The following is a 19,798-nucleotide window of genomic DNA, read 5'->3' as shown; positions in this document are numbered from 1 at the left end:
AGCCTTGAACTCCTGGGCTCAAGCAGTTCTCCTGCCTCAGCCTCCTGAGTAGCTTGGACCACAGGTAACATGCTACTGTGCCTGGCTTTTTTTTTTTTTTTAAATCTTTTGTAGAGACAGGTTCTGCTTTGTTGCCCATGCTGGTCGTGAACTCCTGGCTTCCTGCCTCAGTCTCTCAAAGTGCTGGGATTACGTGTGTAAGCCACTGTGCCCAGCTTAGTCTCCTTTCCTTTCCTTTCCTTGAGCCCGGCCGAGTCTTCATTTCTGAAATGATTTTTGTTTCAGCTTTATTGAGGTATAACTGACAAGTTAAAATTGTGTGTATTTAAGATGTACAATGTGGTGATTTGACGTACATATACATTGTGAAATGTTTATTACGATAAATTAGTTAACACCTCCATCACCTCACATGGATACCTTTTTTGTGTGTGTGGTGAGAACACTTAACATCTATTCTCTTAGCAAATTTCATGGTGACTATTAGTTAATAATACAACGTTTTATACCTGATATAATTTTTTTTGTAATTTGCTCCTGATTTCTGTCATCTGAGTTCTGAGTTTTCAGACTCTGATTGATACTGCTCTTCCATGACTCCTATCATTGAAATAGTATTATGAATCAATACGTAGCTAGTACCTATTGAGTATCTCCCAAGTGCCAGGCATGTACCTCTATCAGCTCATCTAATCCAGGTAGCAATTCCATGACAAAGCTACTGTTTTCTATCTCTTCTTGCAAATAAGGAAACAAAAGCACACCATTGCGTAGCTAGTAAGTGGGAGAGCCAGTCAGCAATTTTTTTGGGGGAAAATATGTTATATAAGAACAAATTACCAAGAGTTGGTTAGAGGCTTGATGCTGTTCCCACCTCTATAAGAGAGTCGCTAGTTCATATATTTGCAGCAACTTTTTATCTCTGACTTTTCTAAATGTGGAACAATGTATTCTATTAATTTTGCGAACTTCTGTTTTGGTTCCATTTGTGTTCTTAATAAGCCACCACCATCTTGCTTATGAAAAGCACCATCTATTTGGGCACATGAAGAAAGATGCTGGGGAGCAGATTTCCTTTCGCCTGCAGTGAACATAAAACCACATTGTAAGCTTTGGATTTGCTTCTCTACCCAGTTTCACATCAGGTAGCATCATCCTTCAGAGAAAATTTTGAGAAAATCAGAAGGTTGTAGGCATTATCAAGCTGCGCTGGAGAATGAAAGCTGGTAGAATTGTGGTGAGGGAGGCATCACTGAATACACCGTACCGAGTGCTGTCAGCCAGCCCATGAGAGCAGCCACAGGGCGTGTGCACAGACCTGCAGGCCGTGAGCTCCCCAGGGCAGGCCTCACACCCTAATCCCTTCTCCACCCTTCCGAGCCAGACATGTTGTTTAAACAGAGCCCCAGTGGGCTTCCCGAAATGTGCCATGAGAGCACCAGTGTCACAGGTGGACTGAGAACAGGATGAGGTGTCCAAGAGGGGCTGGAGGCCTCTGTGTGCTAGACCACTTCAGGTCCCGCTTCTGTGACACAGCTTCCTCAACTTTCAGCGAGGGCCCTTGCAGCTCAAATGTCCTGAGACATCAGGTTTCAAATGCTCAGCCCACTGTGGCTGTAGAATTCCAGACCAAGACCAAATTTGTTGATATTATTATTATTATTATTATTATTATTATTATTATTATTATTATTACTGTTATTTGAGGTGGAGCTTCTCTCTGTCACCAGGCTGGAGTGCAGTGGCGTGATCTCAGCTCACTACAATCTCCGCCTCCCAGGTTCAAGCAGTTCTCCTGACTCAGCCTCCCGAGGAGCTGGGACTATAGGCGTGTGCCGCCATGACCGGCTCATTTTTGTATTTTCAGTAGAGACAGGGTTTCACCATGTTGGCCAGTTTGGTCTCAAACTCCTGACCTCAGGTGATCTGCCCGTCTTGGCCTCCCAAAGTGCTGGGATTACAGGCATGAGCCACTGTGCCTGGACATGACCAAGTTCTAAAGACCAGCTTTGGCTTTTATTGTATAGCCCAGAGGGATCTTTTTTTTCTCCCCTTTCTCTTTTTTGAAGCTAGGAAATGGAATTCCAGATGACTGGCAGTTTGTTAACTGCAGCTGAATTAAGTGTGCTTAATTTGGCAGAAGCGTATTTGCATACATTTTAGGAAATAAATCTGGGAAACCATTTGTGATTCTTTGCAGTCAACTTTGAGAAAGAAAATGGCTATATTTTAGATTTATTTCATTCTCTTTTATTATAAAAATAATACATGCTTGTTTCAAAAAAGCCAGAAAACACAAAAGCACTAAATAACAATCCCATATAATTCTACTACCTGAATCCTACCACTGTATTCTTTTTCGTGTAGTATCCTCTCAGATTTTGTTTCTGATACTTACATGGATGGATGGATGGATGGATGGATGGATGGATGGATGGATGCATAGAAAGATATACAAAATAAGTGTTAAAATGAAATTATGCTAATTATCCCTTTAAAATCATGAAACAATATATAGCAAAGAACATTTCCCACATCTGTTAATTTAGACGTGTATCTTTGTTTTTAAAGTCTGTGTAGTATTTCATAGGCTTGATGGACCATTCATTTATAAAATTCATCTTCTATGAATGGGCATTTAGATTGTTTCATTTTTTTCTCTTATAAAGAAAAGTGCAGAAAATATCTTTATCCATGTGAATTCGGTGAGTAGCCCTATTATTCCATGAGTACAAAACTCTAGAAAAGGATTTAAGCATATTTCAAGTACCAAGTTTTTATACACAAGCCAGAACTGGTTCTTATTATTCCCTTTACTCCTTGCCTATTTGACCAGTACAAAAAAAATGTTAACTTGTTTTAATTAGACTTTAAAAATTATCAGTGAGCTTGAGTGGTCCATACATTTATTGGATGCTTTAAAATTCTTTTTATGTGAATTATCTGTCTATAACCTTAGTCCACTGTTCTATTGGATGTCTATATTTATTTTATTGATTCATAAGAGCCACTCATATATTATGAAAATTAACCTGTATTTCTCATGTATATTAACAGTAGTTCTTCTCCACTCATTATTTTTTCACCAAGTATTTATGTTGTCAGACTTATCCTTTATTTAAATAAATTCTGGCTTTAGTGTTTTCCTTGGCAAGGCTTTCTCACACAAAGATTATATAGTATGTAATAGTCATCTTAATTTTCTTCTATTTTTATGGTTTTATTATTCTATTTAGTGTACATTTCACTCTATCTAGTGTTTATCCTAGAGTAAGATAGTGAGTAGATGATTACTTTTATTTTTTCCAAAATGTTTAGCCAGTTATTTCAACACCATTAATCAGATGGTTCATCATTTTCTTGGTTTATTCAAGCCTTACTTTTTTACCAAACAAGTAATGATTAAAATGAAACAATATTTAAATGTTTAACCTTTGACAGTGTTGATAAGCTGAAGCTATTTGGTTTCAACAGAGGTCTCGTTGGAGAATCAACAAGCCAAAAATTCCAAAAAGGAGCGTTTGCTCGGTTCTGCATCATCTGAAGATATCTGGAGAAACTACTCCTTGGATGAAATTGCGAGGAACTTTTGTCTAGAAGTAAGATGTTTTCCTAAGCCACAGTTACCTACAGAGTAAACACAGCAAAGTAGACAATATGGAAAACTCTTAGGTTTACACATTATTTCTAAAATTTGTTTCGATCCTACCTATGTCTCCTCCAATACTGAGACCCCCTCCACCTCCCAATAACAGCAATACATTGATCATCGATAATAGTGATGATGATATGAAATTAATTTTTAAGTACATCCTTTGTGCTACTCACATACTAACTCTAATAAGACATATAAAGAAATAATGCAAAGTTATTGAGTAAACGTAAAGGAAAACATGAATAAGTGAAGAGGTCTTTTCTGATTCTTGGATTGGAAGATTTAGTATCAATACCCATTCTTCCTGTATCAGGATATATATTTTTTCTTCTGAAAAATTACAATAGAGGACTTATTCTACACATATGAAATACTTTATAAAGGCATAATAATTAAGACAGTACGGCACTGGTGCATCAATGGACATTCAAATGGATTTAAAAGGGTAGTTGGCTAATGAACCACTCTTTATATGTGAACTTAGCCTGTGATGTGAAGCATTTCAATAAAGTGTAGTGAGAGAAGCTTATTTGGTAATTATTATTGAGATAATTTGCTATCCAGCCATTTTGGGGAACGAAGATTATAACCTTCCACTCTTTACCAAAAATAAATTCTATCCTCATCAACAATTTAAATGTAAGTAATGTGGGTAAACATTTATTAATCTTGAAATTTGGAATCTCTTGTAAGCATGAAGTAAAGCCCAAAAGCCTTAAAGAAAAAGACTGATAAAATTTAACTTCAGAAAAATGAACAATCCTTTATACAGCAAAACTTTGTATAAACATATGATAAACTTGGCACAATATGTGCAACATAAATGACAGATGAATAATTCCCAACATTCATAGAACTTTTACATATTATTAATATAAAATGTTCAATAGACAGATGTCAATGCAGGAAGAACTCACAAAGCCAGTGTCGATAAGGGTGTTGGAGAAGTGAGCACTGTCATATTTGTGGGTGATTTGGTTAAATTTGTTTTCTCTAGTGTTGTTAATGACTTTCTTGTTTTCATAAAAACATGACCATTGCAAAAAATGTAAGCAATTCTAAAAAGTACAAAGAAGAAAGTAATAAACTATCCACAATCCACCACCCAGAAAGAATCAAAGGCAACATTTGGTGAACATAATTCTGGACCTCTCTTTATTCGTGTATGGAAGGACGGCTGCATCAGTGGGTAGGTGGAGACATAGATAGAAATAATTTTATAAGAAGAGGATCATACTCCTTTTTAAAAATAAAACGTATTTAATTTAAATTTCCTTGAATTTCCCAGAAGAAAAGGAAATGTCACCATCGCCATCATATTTAACTCTTTTATAGGACGTTCTCTGTGCCAGGCAGTGTTGCCAGTGCTTTGCTGGTGGTCTGTTCAGTCTTCACAGCAACCCCATGAGCAGCACACTGTGATCATCCCAGCTGAGGACACTGAGGCATGAATAGGTTAAATGAGTCCAGCTAAGTCCTGGGGCCGAGTGTAAACAGCCCACGCAGTGCAGGCGTATCCAGTCCCTGCCCTTAACCCTGCAACACTGTCCTCAAGGGAAAGTGGAGACATTAAGAACTCTGGATGAACATTTCCTTCCCGCAAGATATATTAGGTCCCCAAAGGGACTTTAAGGTGAGAAAAGAGATTTAAAAAGCTATTAAGAGCTGGAGAAACTATGTTTTTGAAGGATGTTTCCATTTCAGACAGTATGGGCTGGCTTTCTGCTATGAAACTCGAAGTGACGGGCACTTGTTTCTTCCTACGCCTCCCTCCCACCTCACCATTTTTGCTCTTTATAGTTTGTCCTTAGCTGAGTTTATAATATTTATATTCTGTTCAGTTGCCATAATTCCCCCTGTTGTTTTGACTTTGTTTTATATTTGCATGAATTTAATGTGCATCACGATAGTGCAGCACTGATCACAGTTTATCCCTCTCAGAGTTCTTTATTTTGATTTATTTTTTGGTTGGCTGGATTTCATTGTCAAGTAATTTCCTTAAGAAAGGCTCATGGGTGCCTTATTCCCTTTGTTTTTTTCGTATTTGAAACTATGTGCCTTTTGCTTTTATATTTGAACAGCAACTTCGCTGGCTATAATCCTTCCATCATGCTTTCTTTTCCTTGTAATGTTGTAAATATTTTTTCCATTGTCTTCCAGCATTGGATGTTGCTGTGAAAATAACCTGGGGTCAATCGGATTTCTTTCCCCATTGTAGGTGATTTCTTTTTTTACCTGGATTCCTGAAGCTTTTTTTTTTTTTTTCTTGATCCTTGAAATTAACAAAGCAAAACGAAGCTATATCTCAGCATGGAGCATTTTGACAAAGTTTCCTGAAACACAGTGTGATGTACAGATTCAATTCTTCCTTTATTTCAGGAAAATCAATGTGGTGGCAAGCAATGGATACTGTGTCATAGTACTAAAATCATCTCCTCTCTCTCCCTTCCTCCTTCTATCCTTCCTTCCACAGTAGTCCCTGTTATCCTTGTATTGGATCATCTTTGCCTCTCCTTGATAGCCGTCATCTTCTCTCAAGTTGATTTAATTCTTTTGTCCCTTTCCTCTGCTTCATTGAGATTCTTCCGTGGCACTCCTTTAATACTAAATTTAAATCTCATCCTTGCCTCTTATTCTTGCTGTGTCTAATTTATTAGTTCCTGTAATGATGCTATTTTTATTTTCCATTTTCTTAGCTTTGAAATATTCCTTCTCAATGAAAATTTCTAAAAAGTTATTTTACCATTTTCAAGATTTTCTTTTAATTGATTTTCTAATTTAGTTCCTTTTTGTGGCATGAAATTTTTGCAGGGGATGTGTTCATATTCTTTTATATTCTGTCTTCTTCCATTCCGGGTTCTTCGTCTTTGCCTGATCCTTCTTTCTCTCTTTCCCCATCATATGTTGGCATAGTTGCAAAATCATTTATTTTCATCCTGTTTGTGCTCAGGATGAGATTCACTCATATTATGGGTATAACTGTGTTATCATTTTCACTGCTGTACAGTTTCCCTTATCTAAATATTTTGCAAGTTATACATTCTCCTATGGATGGACATTTGGATTGCTTCCTGCTTTATGCCAACCCAAACAGTGCCACCATAAGTGGTTGTAAGCTAGCTTCTGGTCCACAGGTGCCAAGGCTTCTCTGGAAATTACACCTAGGAGTGGAGTTGTGAGCTGGGTTGTAGAGAACACGCCCCTCAGGCTCAATGGGCGGTATCCTATTGCTTGCCACCATATTGATTTACACTCCCACCAGAAGCACGTGAGCACTCCTGCTGTTCCACATGCTCCTAACACTTGATACTGCTAAGCTTGTACATTTCTGCCAGTCTGATGCAGATGAAATGCTATCTCAGCTATAATTTTTATTTCACTTTTTACTAATGTGTTGAACAGCTTTTTGTATTTTATAACTTTTGTTTAGAACGTTTTTGATAAAAATATATCCACTTTTAATAAATATTTATTGAGTGCCGACTGCATGCCAATAATGTGCTTCATTCTAGGTAATTATTTGTGAACAAAACAGATACGATCTCTGCTTGTATAGAGATCACATTACCTTATATCAGGGAGAGAGTTATTAAACAAGTAAAGAGTCATGAATACAAATTTTTTTAGTGGTATGATGAAAAAGACCAGGATGTTGTGAGAGAGAATAACAACAGGGACCTCATTTAAATTTAAGATCAAGGAAACATTTATAAAAACTAAACATATGAAGACGGAAAATGGATGTACTGTTGGCTTTTCCATCAAGAATATGATGGTATGTGAAGGTGAAACTACCAGGTATTTTTATTTCCTTTTTTATACTTTGCTGAATTGCTTGCATTTTTTTTAAACAAAGGCTTGTACTTTCTATATAAACAGTAACAATGAAAATTTCTAAAAAGTTATATTTGTCACAAAGACACTATTTTGGTTTCATACCTTACCCTTTTTCTAAAAACTCTTGGTCATCGCAGAAACACTCCTGAAGAAAAAAAAGTATGGAAAACCATATGTCATTAAGACATTAAAAATGGGTTTCATCAATCCAGTAACTGCACCGAGCCCCCGCTCCACACCAGGCTCTTGCCTCTTGCTTCTCTCTCCAAGTCTTCCCCCAGGCAATGTATCAGATGCAGCCCACCTCCCTGAAAGAGAAATGGACAAATTTAGCTGCACTTTGGGTTAATTTTATGCAATTTTCTAAGAAGCTTAGGTCCTTTCTAATGAACTTAAATCTCTAAATATTTTTATTAAAGATATTTCCCTTTAGATACCAATATTTCTATGCACACTAAGGAAAATTTAGTGATTCTGCTTTTTATTCCTTTAGTGGATCGAGTTTCTTATACATGTATTTCCATGTTCCAGCAGCTCTTTAAGAAAATGACCTTTTACACCAAGTTGGTGGTGATTTTGTTTATCTTCTTATCCCAGTTAGCAGGAAAAAATTGAATTCAGACAAAGTGGGATGGTTGAAGATATTGGAGAATATTGTTATTACTCAATAATAAACAGCAGGAAAACCTTTGGAAATAAAACCAGTCTTCACAGTATTTTTATGAGTCATATAAAAATCAGTGGTTAACCTACGTTACTGCATTTTAGAAGCCCCATAAGCAAAGCTCGTTCACTCAGGTTCTTTGTAATTCCTCATTAAAAAAAAAGAAAAGAATGATTAAAGAAATGTCCAATGTATATTCTGTTTATGCAGTCCTTATATTAATAATTTTCCTTACTGTAAAAGCTACTTCTATTTTTAATAGAATATTACCAGCTTTTTTGTTTGATTGGCCTGACTTAATCAGGAAAAGCGTAGCGTGGGCTCACAGTAGGGAAAAGCTTGAAAGTATATTAAGGAAGATGTATCAAACAAGCAGATCTACCAAGTATTTTTAGCTCTGAAATTTGAGGTGGAGCTTTTCTATGTGCTGTTTTTCCTTGGGAGACGTGTCTGCCTTGTCACTTGAGTAGCTGTGACTGGGAATACTGTTTTGTAGTGAGCTCATCAATTAAACATTTGAAGTTCAGTACATGCCATAGTAACCTTTTTGATCAGTTTTTGGAGAGAAAAATGTGAAGAGGTTTTTGGTAAAAATAAAATGGTTGAATAGCTCCATGAAGTTGATATTTATGAACGCCACACTCTAATTTCAATTTATTGCAGCTTTCGAAGTCCTATGAAAAGATTGAAAAGGCCCTCAGTGCAGGGGACCCCTGTAAAGGTGGCTACGTGTCTTTTAATTATCTAAAGATTGTCCTCGACACCTTTGTATACCAAATACCAAGAAGAATTTTTATCCAGTTAATGAAAAGGTAAGAGTCTCATTGTTTCCTTGACATTTTTTTCCCTAAACGTCAACTGTTAAGAATAAGGCACAGCTTCGTTTATTTTTTATTAATGTTTTAGACTTTTTATTACTGAAAATTTAAAATGTATACAGAAGTAAAGACAATAATATAGTGAATCCACGAATGCACCCACTACCCAGCTTCAACAATGGTCAAATCTTGGCCAATTATTTCATTTGTATTCCTGTTCATTTTCTTCAACCCCAGATATTTCTGAAACAAATACCAGATAGCATATTTCCCTCTCTCTCTAAAAAATAAGAACTCTTTTTAGAAACAAGGTGAAATACAGTTTTCACATCTAATAGAGTTATCAATCATATTAATAAATATCCAGTCAAGGTTCAAATCTAACTGCTTGCCTCATGTTTTCTAATTTAAATTTATTTAAATCAGGATCCAAATAAGTCTGTAGTTTCAACTGGTTGATTTTTCACAATTCTTTTTAGAACTGTAGCCCTCCTCTCCATTTCTTAATTTTAGAAGTCATCTGGATTGTTTGTTCTGGGGGCTTTCTTACAATCTGGATTTGACTGCTTGTAACCCACAGTGACATTTAACATGTTTCCCTGTCTCCCTCCCCTGACTCCCTACTCTAAATTGATAGTTAGATATAGATGTACAGACCCATGTTCATTTTGTGGGGGGTGGGGAGACAAAAGTACTTCATAGGTGGTGGCAAACATATATAGTCTGTCTCTCTTTTCGTGATCTTATCAACCATTGTTGATCATACTCAGATCCATCCATTCACTAGAGATTGTAAAATGATGACGTTCTGTGTCTGTCATTTCTTCTTCTCTTACTAGTTGGAGGACTTCCGTAATAACAACTTCCCCTCTCCAACTATTTGGTAACAATAAGACACAGTTAGTATAAAAAAGGCAGGATATCCTTGATTCTTTCCTGCATTTCCTAGTTTCCAAAATAATGAACTGGTTCCCTAGCATCCTCCAAAAGTGAGCAATGAGTGTTTTTTTCTTAATTATTTTTTCTTAATAATGATTAGGAACTCATGACTTTAAACATATTTGTGTCTCAATTCATTACAGCTATTATATTGATACTCAATTTGTTCCATCTTGGCCAGTAGGAGCATTTTCACGTTGGCTCCGACATCCTGTTGCTGTGACCAGATAGTCTTTGACAGCTTCCTTGCTTTCTGGTATGACAAACGTTCCAGGCTCTTCTTGTACATCCCTTGCCTAGGACCTGGCATGAGCCATTTCTCCAAGGATCCCTGTTCTTTTCAATTTGAAATGGTATATGTAGACCACAATCTAGGTTAGGAATATTCTCTTTATCTGGTTTTCTGTCCAGGTAAGACAGAGAACCCTTTTTGGGGGGAAATAGAGTAGAAGCTAATGGAAAGATTGTCCTGTCAACCTCTGGGTAATTGATAGGTGCCTTGGGGGTTCCCTAGAAAGGACAGGCATGAGAAAAGGAGATGGAAAATGCGGGATGAAGCTACAGCAGTTGGATCCATTCCCCTCAGCACCCCACTTTCCTTGCCAGCTCCCTATATGTCCAGAGAGAATCACCATGTACGAATACTGCGGCTTTATAGTGAAAGCAAAGTTTGGCCCTAGGAGTAAATGTTTCCATGGCTCAGAAAACAGCTCTTTTGTTCTGTCTACACATGGTGACATTTTTCAGGAATTACTTTCTTGCATCGCTAAAGCTTATGCAGCCATTTCTTCTTATCTCATTTTCAAAATTATGTAAATAATAATTTAATAGCAATAATAAAAATTAAAAGCAGATAGTCACCATCCACCTTACCTAACAAATTTACTATTTTCATTGTTCCACATTCTCTTCCATTTTTGTATTCACATACAAATATAATCTTTACATATTTGTAATCAGAGTGCATCTCAGTTTTATATATTGTGTTTTTTAAAATAGAAATGTGTATTATAGACATTTTTCATATTGGCTTCATAGTCTTCAAAATTATAATTGTAATGAATGCATACAATGTCATTCAGCTAACATTTGTTGAGTGCCTTTCTATATCAGACATGGTGGTAGATGCTAAAAATGAAGAAATAAGGCCAGGCGCAGTGGTTCATGCATGTAATTCCAGCATTTTGGGAGGCCGAGGCAGGCGGATCACCTGAGGTCAGGAGTTCGAGACCAGCCTGGCCAACAAGGTGAAACCCTGTCTCTACTAAAAATGCAAAAATTAGCCGGGCATGGTGGTGGGTGCCTGTAATCCCAGCTATTTGGGAGGCTGAGGCAGGAGAATCACTTGAACCCAGGAGGCAGAGGTTGCAGTGAGCTAAGATTGCACCACTGCACCCCAGCCTGGGCGACAGAGAGAGACTCCGTCTCAAAAAATGAAGAAATAAATAACAAATCGTCCCAAGCCAGAAAGACTTGCCAGAGTGATGATATCTATGAAGAATCTGATGGGTGCATAGAATGCATGTTTTGGAGGTTGAGGGTGGCCAGGGCTGAGATATTCTTATAACTTGTTCTAGCCAGGGACCTAGGGATTTCTGAGTCTCTTTTTTGCATTCAACCCAAATTCCCAGTGGAATAGGTTACTGGAAATCATAGCAGAGTGAACACTCAAGTGCTAATACCATAAATGCTGTATTATATACAATTCTCCTGGTACACATATCTGGAAGTAAAGATTTTTCATATGTTCCTGGTCAACTGTTCCCTTTACTATTATATCATAGCCCTTTTATCCCTATGAATGCCTTTCGTGGTCTATCTTATCTGCTATTGAAATATAACAGTTGTAATTAATATTTGTCAGGTATATCTTTTTCCAACTTTTTACTCTTTTATTGTGATATTTTAGGTATTTCTTATTAAATAGCATATATCTATATTTTTTAAAATTCCAAAAGTAACATCTTTGCTTTTTTAACTGCCCAGTTTAGTCTGTTTTCATTTATTGTGATTAATATGTTTGGATTCTTCCCCCTACCTCTTATTTTGTATTATTATTTTTTCTGCTCTTTCTTGTTTTTTTCTATATTCCTCGTCTTTCTTGTTTGGTATTGGCTAAGTTTTCCTTTTTTTCTGAGACAGTCTCACTCTGTCACCCAGCTGGAGTGCAGTGGCGTGATCTCAGCTCACTGCAGCCTCTGCCTCCCAGGTTCAAGCGATTCTCCTGCCTCAGCTTCCCCGGTAGCTGGGATTACAGGCATGCGCCACCATGCCCAGCTAATTTTTGATTTTCGGTAGAGACAGGGTTTCGCCATGTTGGCCAGGCTGGTCTCAAACTCCTGACCTCAGGTGATCTGCCTACCTCAGCCTCCCAAAGTGCCGGGATTACAGGCGTGAGCCACTGTGCCTGGCCAACTTTCTTTCTTTCTTTTTTTTTTTTTTTTAGTTTTCTTTATCACTCTTTTTTTTCACCTTCCACTGTTTTAAGACTTAAATATCTTATTTTATTCTTATAGTGGTTTTCCTTAACATTTTCACGTGTTCTAAACTTATAAAGTCTAAAAATCAGTATTTCTACTGTCTTGAATGAAACAAAGCGCCTTCACCTTCCATTTTGTCATTGACTTGGGCTTTGCTTCTGCCTTGTTTTGATGGGACCTGCATTCATCACTGTTGTTTTTATGACTCATGCCTGTTTAGGTTTTCCCATGATTACCAGTTTGTTTGCTCATTACTGCCTCACAAACCTCACTCCTTTCTTCTGGAGTCAATTTCCTGAGGTATATCCTTTGGTAGTCCGTTTAGCAAGGTCCTGTGTGTGTTTAGTTCAGTTTTTGTTTTCAAAAATATCTTCATTTTGCCCTACTCTTTAATGAAAATGCAGCAGGGAACAGAAGTCTTGTCTGCGAATTATCTCCTTTTAGTACCACGAAGGTACTCTTCACGGTCTTCTGGCCTCTGCTGTTGCTGTGAGGTTCTGCTGTTTGTCTGTCATTCCTTTTTAGGTGATTTCTTTTTTAAGATTTTGTTTCTTTTTGTTACTTTACAGTTTCCCTACCATGTATCTTGGTACAGATGTCTATTTAACCTTCCCACACTCCTGCTATTGCAATCTGAGAATTCGTATTTTTCAGAGTTTTTGAACGTTCCCAGCTATGATTCTTTGAATATTGTCTCCACCCCATTCTCACTGGTCTTTTCTTCTGGAACTCCTATTACATTACATAAATACTGGGTCTTCCCATTTCATTCTTCATGTCTCTTAAACTGTCTTTTATATTTTTCATGTCTTTATCTCTTGGCTGCATTTTGGCTATTTTTCTAGGATTGATTTTGGTTCACTGCTGTGCCAAATCTACTCCCAGCCTTGCACAATCCCAAGTCTTCTAACCCCAAATGGGCATTAAAGCCCTGTTGCCTTTGAGCCTACACTAGATTTCAGGGTTGCTGTTAGCACATTCGGTTCTGTCTGGGCTTGATAAAGCCCTGGGCTCTTGTTGCAGCAGCTCACGTTCTTACTGTCCTTAACATGGGTCTTTCCTTGCTCCTAATACCTATGGATTTCCCTTTCTTGGTTTCCACTTCAGCTCTGAATTTAAAATCATTTTGTTGATATTTTATTCCAGTCTTTTTACTTATTTATTTATTCCACAGGCTGGAAGGAGGTCCAGTGTTGCCAAAGGCCTCCTTTAACGTGTTCATGCTGGCTAGGAAGTTAGCAATGCCTCTTATAGTAAACAGAACTGAGATGAACCTTTGAGGGCTAAATAGGAGTTTCTGACATGGACACATTGGAAAAAGGCATTCCATCCAGAGAAAGCAAACAGCACTTTTAAAAGAGCTGGTTTGATTGGATCATGATCAATTGTTTGGGCACTTTATGCATCAGACTATTTAACTGTTTGACTGCCATCTGGGCCTTTAGGTTCTTTATAATTTTGCATATGTTTGCCCAGTCAGTCAATAAATAATTCTTGAGCACTTATTATATACCAGGCACTGTGCTGGATACCAAAGACTCATTGGAGAATAAGAAAGACATGATTGCTGCCCTCAAAGAACTGTGCCTGCTGGTGGGGGAGACCAACACAAAGCAAACCTATGAATGATGAGCTAGAATATGCAATGTGATTCGTGCTCTGGAAAGAATCAGCAGGGGACTACAATGGAGAATAACAAAGAGGAACTACTTCTGATTCAGTTTTCTGGAAAGGTTTCTATGAAAAGGTGAGAGGCAGGAGGAGCAGCCACAGGAAGAACTGTGGGAGGAGACTCCCAGGAGCAGGCCTCTGGCTCCAAGGACTGCCCCACGTGGTGTGTTCTGGGGCCTGGCAGAAGCCAGTGTTCCTGGAGCCGAGTTGGCAATTAAAAAATATTTTCTGTTTCTTCATGATTCAGTCTTGGAAGGTTGTATATGTCTAGATTATATTCATTTATTCTAGGTTATTCAATTTTTTGGCATATAGTTGTTCATAATAGTCTCATGATCCTTTGTATTTCTGTGGTATCAATTATAATATCTCCTCTTTCATTTCCTTTTATCTTAGTCTAGGTAAATATTTGTTTATTTTGTTTATCTTTTCAAAAAACCAACCCTTATCTTCATTGATCTTTTGTTTTTCTAGTCTCTGTGTATCTTATTTCTGCTTTGATCTTTATTATTTCTTTCCTTTTGCTGACACTGGATTAGTTTGCTCTTTTTTTCTATTTCATTGAGGCATAAGTTTCAGTTGTTTGTTTGGGATCTTCTTGTTTGGTGTAGGCATTTATTGGTATAAACTTTCCTCTTAGAATTGCTTTTGTTGCATCCTACATATTTTAGTATATTGTGCTTCCACTTTCATTTGTCTTAAGATATTTTAAATTTTCCACTTTAATTTCTTTATTGTTTGTTGTTATTTATTATCTATTGGTTGTTCAGGAGCATATTGTTTAATTTCCATGTATTTGTGATTTTTCTTTCAAAATTCCCCATTATTGGTTTCTAGTTTTATATCATTGTGGTCAGAAAAGGTATGTGGTATGATTTCAGTCTTCTTAAATGTGCTAAGACTTGTCTTGTGGCCTATTATCTGATCTATTTGGAGACTGTTCCGTTTGTGCTTGAGATGAATGTATATTCTGTTGCTGTGAGATAGAATGTTCTATATATTTATTAGATCCCCTTGGTCTAAAGTGTTGTTCAAGTCCAATGTTTCCTTATTAATTTTTTATCTGGATGATCTGTCCACTATTGAAAGTGGGGTATTGAAATCCCCTATTATTATATTGCAATCTGTCCTTCCCTTCAGATCCTTTAATATTTGCTTTATATATTTAGGTGCTCTTATATTAGGCGCATATAAATTTATAATTGTTAAATAATCTTGATGAAGTGACCCCTTTATCATTGTATAATGTCCTTTGTTTCTTTTTACAATTTTCGACTTAAAATCTATTTTGTCTGGTATAAGCATAGCTATCCTTTCTCTTTTGGTTTCCATTTGCATGGAATATCTTTTTTCATCCCTTTACTTTCAGTCTATGTATGTCCTTAAAAGTGAGGCAAGTCTCCTGTGGGCAGCATAGAGTTGGTCACTCTATGTCTTTTTATTGGAGAATTTAATCCATTTACATCCATAGTAATTATTGATAGGGAAGAACTTATTACTACCATTTTGTTAATTGTTTTCTGGTTGTTTTGTAGGCACTTTCTTTCTTTCTTCCTCTCTTGGTATCTTCCTTTGTGGTTTAATGGTTTTCTGTAATGGTATGCTTTCTATTTTTGTTTTGTGTATCTACTATAGATTTTTGTTTTGTTGTTACCATGAGTCTTGCATAGAAATGTTATACTTACATAGTCCACTTTATGCTGATAACAACTTAACTTTAATTGCATACAGCACATCTGCACTTTTATCCCCCTCATTTAATGTTTTTGATGTCAAAATTTATGTAACCTTATATATTTCTTGAGAATTTATTCTAAGTATAGTTGTTATTAATAGTTCTGTCTTTTAAATTCCTTTTAACATTTGTACTGAAGATACAATCACTTTACACATCACCATTTCAGTCCTAGAGTATTCTAAACATGACTGCGTAATACTTATACCACTGAGTTTTGTGTTTTTGTAACTTTTATGTTAATAATTAGCAGCCTTTTGTTTCAACTTAAAGAGCTCTCTTTAGCAATTCCTGTGAGGCAGGCCTAGTAGTGATGAATTCCCTTAGCTTTTGTATGTCTGGGAAAGTGTTTATTACTCAATCATCTCTGAAAAACAGCTTTTCTGGGTGAAGTATTCTTGGTTGTCAGGGTTTTTTTCCACATTAGCCCTTTGAATATATCATCCCACTCTCTCCTGTTTCTGTGGAAAAATCTGCTGATAGTCATGTTGGGACCTCTTTGTATGTAATATGTTTTTTTATCTCTTGCTAATCTCAGGATTTTTTCTTTGTATTTGATTTTTGATAGTTTGATTATTATGTTGTCTTGGCGACCTCCTCTTTGGGTTGAATTTGATTAGAGACCTCTGTGCTTCCTGTAACTTGGGGATACTGGTATCTTTTCCCAAATTAGGGAAGTTTTCAGTCATTATTTCTTTAAATATGCTTTCTAGGCTTTTTTTCTTCTGCTTCTTGAATTTCTATTATGTGTATATTAGGTCCCTTGATGGTGTCCCATAATTCCCGTAGGTTTTCTTCATCGCTTTTTATTCTTTTTTTCCTTTTGTTCCTCTGATTGGGTAATCTCAAATGTTCTATCTTCAAGCTCATTGATTCCTTCTTCAGCTTGAATGAGCATGCTGTTGAAGCTTTTGGTTGCATTTTTTTTTCAGTTCAGTTATTGTATTCTTCATCTCTAGGATTTCTATTTAGGTTTTAAAAAAAATTGTTTCTATTTCTTTGTCAAACCTTTAATTTTTTTCATGTATTGCTTTCTAAATTTTATTTTATTTTTTAGTCTATCTATTCTTGTAGCTCACTGAATTTTAAGAGGATTGTTCTGAATTCTTTGTCTATCATTTAATACATCTTCCTTTCTTTAGGGTCCCTTGTTGGAGCTTTGTTAGTTTATTTTGGAAGTGTCATGATTTTTTGAGTCTGTTATCCTTCTGTCATTGTGTTGATATTCATGCATTTGAAAAGACAACCACCTTTTCTGGCTTTTACAGGTGTTCTTTGGCAGAAATAGATATTCATTATTCAGTCTAGCTTGTGATTCTGTATGGGACAGCTGGTAATGACCATGGGCAGACAGAGCTTGCTTTTGGATGTTCTGGATGGCTGGGCTACCATGTTGGCTCTGAGTTCAGGTGGGGCAGCCAAGCTGGGCTCAGTAATCAGGCTGAGCTGCTGGATGGACATTACAGTTGCCTCAGATTGGGCTGGGCCACAGAGTAGATTTCCTGGCCACGTGGTACTGCTATTTCAGTTCAACAGTTGGGCAGGGTTGCAGGAGGGGTCCCAAGGTTAGATGGAATTGCTGGTAGGGATGGTTGGGAGCTGAAACTTTACTCTAGTAGAAATGCACAGTTCACATTTGCCTTCCTGCCTATGTGGGTCCTTGAGGTGGGCTTTGAGGCTGGGCTGAACATTGTTTAAACTACTGGGTATGGCATATCTAGCCTCTGCTCTTTGCTGAAATTCAATGTGGTGGTAATTTTCCTGCCTGGATAGGGTCTAAAAGCCCCAGGGTAGGGTCTAAGGCTGGTTTTGAAGGCTAGCCATCTATGAATTCAAGCCAAGTGGAACTTCTTTTTATTTCTGGGAGTTATCAGCTCAGCTTTGCAGGTGTGATACGCAGTTAGATGGTACCTCTGATTGGGCACCACTGTTGGCAGGTACACAGAGCTCCCGCTTTGTCTCCTTGCTTTGTTTCTACCTGACTCCAGATGGTCTAGCCATGCCATTTCCCTGTGTTGCCTTTGAGGTAAGATGGGAATTGGCTTCCTGGGAAGCATCTTGGAATGCCAGGAAGCTGGGCGTCCACCTCCAGCTCTCTTTTCCCTCTGTAGAAACTGTCGTTCCTGGGAAACACTTTCTGTGTGGTACTTTATCGACTTAGCGGAATGCGGTTAAAATGAGACCATTTCTTCTACCCTTTTTATGTGGTTTTTATTTTGTTCTGTGAATCACACAGGTGATTCAGGCCTATTTCCAATTTGGGGCATTTCCACCAAGATGTTCCTGTCTGTGAATGGTTGCTAGTTGAACTTTCTGTGAGGGAGTAGTGGAGCCTGGGACCGACAATTCTGTCATCTTGCTGACTTCGCCTCTCCCTTTTATTATTTTTTATAAGGACTGCCAAATTGTTCTCTCAAAAGAGTAGTGATTCACATTACCATCAACATTGTGTGAGTGTTCTACTTTCATATTCTTCCCAGCATTGAATATTAACATTGTTTTAAAATATTGATAACTCATGAGGTGTAAAGTAGTGCCTTGTGATTGTTTTAATTTCTATTTCTCGTAGTATGTGAGGCTGGACCTTCCCATGTACCCGGGCACTGATTGGGTCTCCTCTTCTCTTCACATCCTAATTGATTAGTGGGACCCCCCCACATTGGTTAAGTTAATTTTGTCACCTCTTTGTTTAATATTTTAAAATAATTAGATAATGATTAAAAGGTAACCCTTTTCTGTCATAAGTACTGCAGCTATTTTTCTTAGCCTGTTATTTCTCTTTCATTATATGATACCTCACTGTTTTGAAGTTTACATTTTAACATAATCAAATACATGCATCTTCTTCTGAATGTCTTTTATTGCTTAAGATCTGTAAATTCATCATTCTTACCCAGGCTTGATAAGAAATCTGCGACTCTGCTTTTTTTTTTTTTTTATTGTTTAAAACAAAACTCTTTATCCTAATATAAGGCAGGTATCCAAATTAAAAAAATTTTTTTCCAAATAGATAATCTATTTTCCCACCATCATTTATTAAATAATATGTTATTTCCCCCATTGTTTTTAGTGTCTGTTTTGCCATATATTAAATTCTTATCAATAATTTGGTCCAATTTGTATTTTTTATTCTGTTTCATCAATCTAAATTTCTGTTGTACATGGGCATTTCTATACAATGCCCTGTCTACAATGGTCCATCCAATTGCCCTTTTATTTTCTTTTATATTTTTACAGAGAACATTGAGTTCCTCATACTTTCAGAGTTACTTGTTTTTAACCTATTTTTTGAGTCTAGATGGTGATTGTTGAGGACTTATGACTAATAATGTCATCTCCTAAGAAGGAAGAATCTGCTGAATTCTACCATGAAATATTGGACTAAGAACAATGAATTAGTGGAGGGGAATAGTGCTGTGCAGTGAGTGGTACTGGGGGTTGCCCTGGTCCACTGGGTAGCACTGTGTTTCTCTTTCTTTTGCCACCCTCTCAAGCCCCAGGGAGAAAGTGGTGGAGTCAGAACACCTGGTATTACCAGAAGACAGCAAATCTACCTTTGCACTCAGAGGATCGCAAAAAATATTCATTCATCTTCCAAATTTAGGTTTCATATTTTGTTGATTTACCAGGATGAGGCTTTTATTGAGATAGACTCTTTTATTTATCTTTTACTAAATTTCATATGTTTTGTATTTTAAAAAATATTTAAGAGTTCATTTAAAAACCCATGCACAAATGTTTATAGTAGCTGTATTCATGATCACTTGAAACTGGAAAAAACTCAAATGTAACTCAGTGGATGAATTAATAAACAAACTGGTAAAGCTATGCAATGAAATATTTCTCATCAATAAAAAGGAATAAGCCATGTTGATATGCACAACATGGATGAATCTCATCAAAGACATTGTGCTGAGTGAAAGAAACCAGTCTCAAGGTTGCCACAGTAGGATTCTATTTGCAAGACATTCCGGAAAAGGCAAAACAATAAGGATGGAG

At 36.9% G+C, this 19,798-nt stretch overlaps 1 protein-coding gene across 11 annotated transcripts in view; it reads left to right on the top strand.

Moving 5' to 3' along the window:
• EFCAB6 (EF-hand calcium binding domain 6) overlaps window positions 1–19,798 on the top strand; it is a 296,553-nt gene that overhangs the window by 102,064 nt on the left and 174,691 nt on the right. For 10 of the 11 annotated variants that reach the window (XM_058431306.1, XM_058431310.1, XM_032138757.2 and 7 more), the window contains 2 exons: window positions 3,475–3,599; window positions 8,820–8,968. In XM_058431306.1, the coding sequence (XP_058287289.1) occupies window positions 3,475–3,599; window positions 8,820–8,968 (274 nt within the window). Of the gene's footprint in view, window positions 1–3,474; window positions 3,600–4,764; window positions 4,845–8,819; window positions 8,969–19,798 lie in introns of those variants that run through there. The other variant, XM_058431314.1, reaches the window with a different exon arrangement.

The sequence above is a fragment of the Hylobates moloch genome, unplaced genomic scaffold (assembly GCF_009828535.3).
Source record: "Hylobates moloch isolate HMO894 unplaced genomic scaffold, HMol_V3 SCAFFOLD_19, whole genome shotgun sequence".
Taxonomy (NCBI): Eukaryota; Metazoa; Chordata; class Mammalia; order Primates; family Hylobatidae; genus Hylobates; species Hylobates moloch.
Note: the sequence above shows the minus strand (reverse complement) of the source record. Positions and strands in the feature narration are given on the sequence as shown.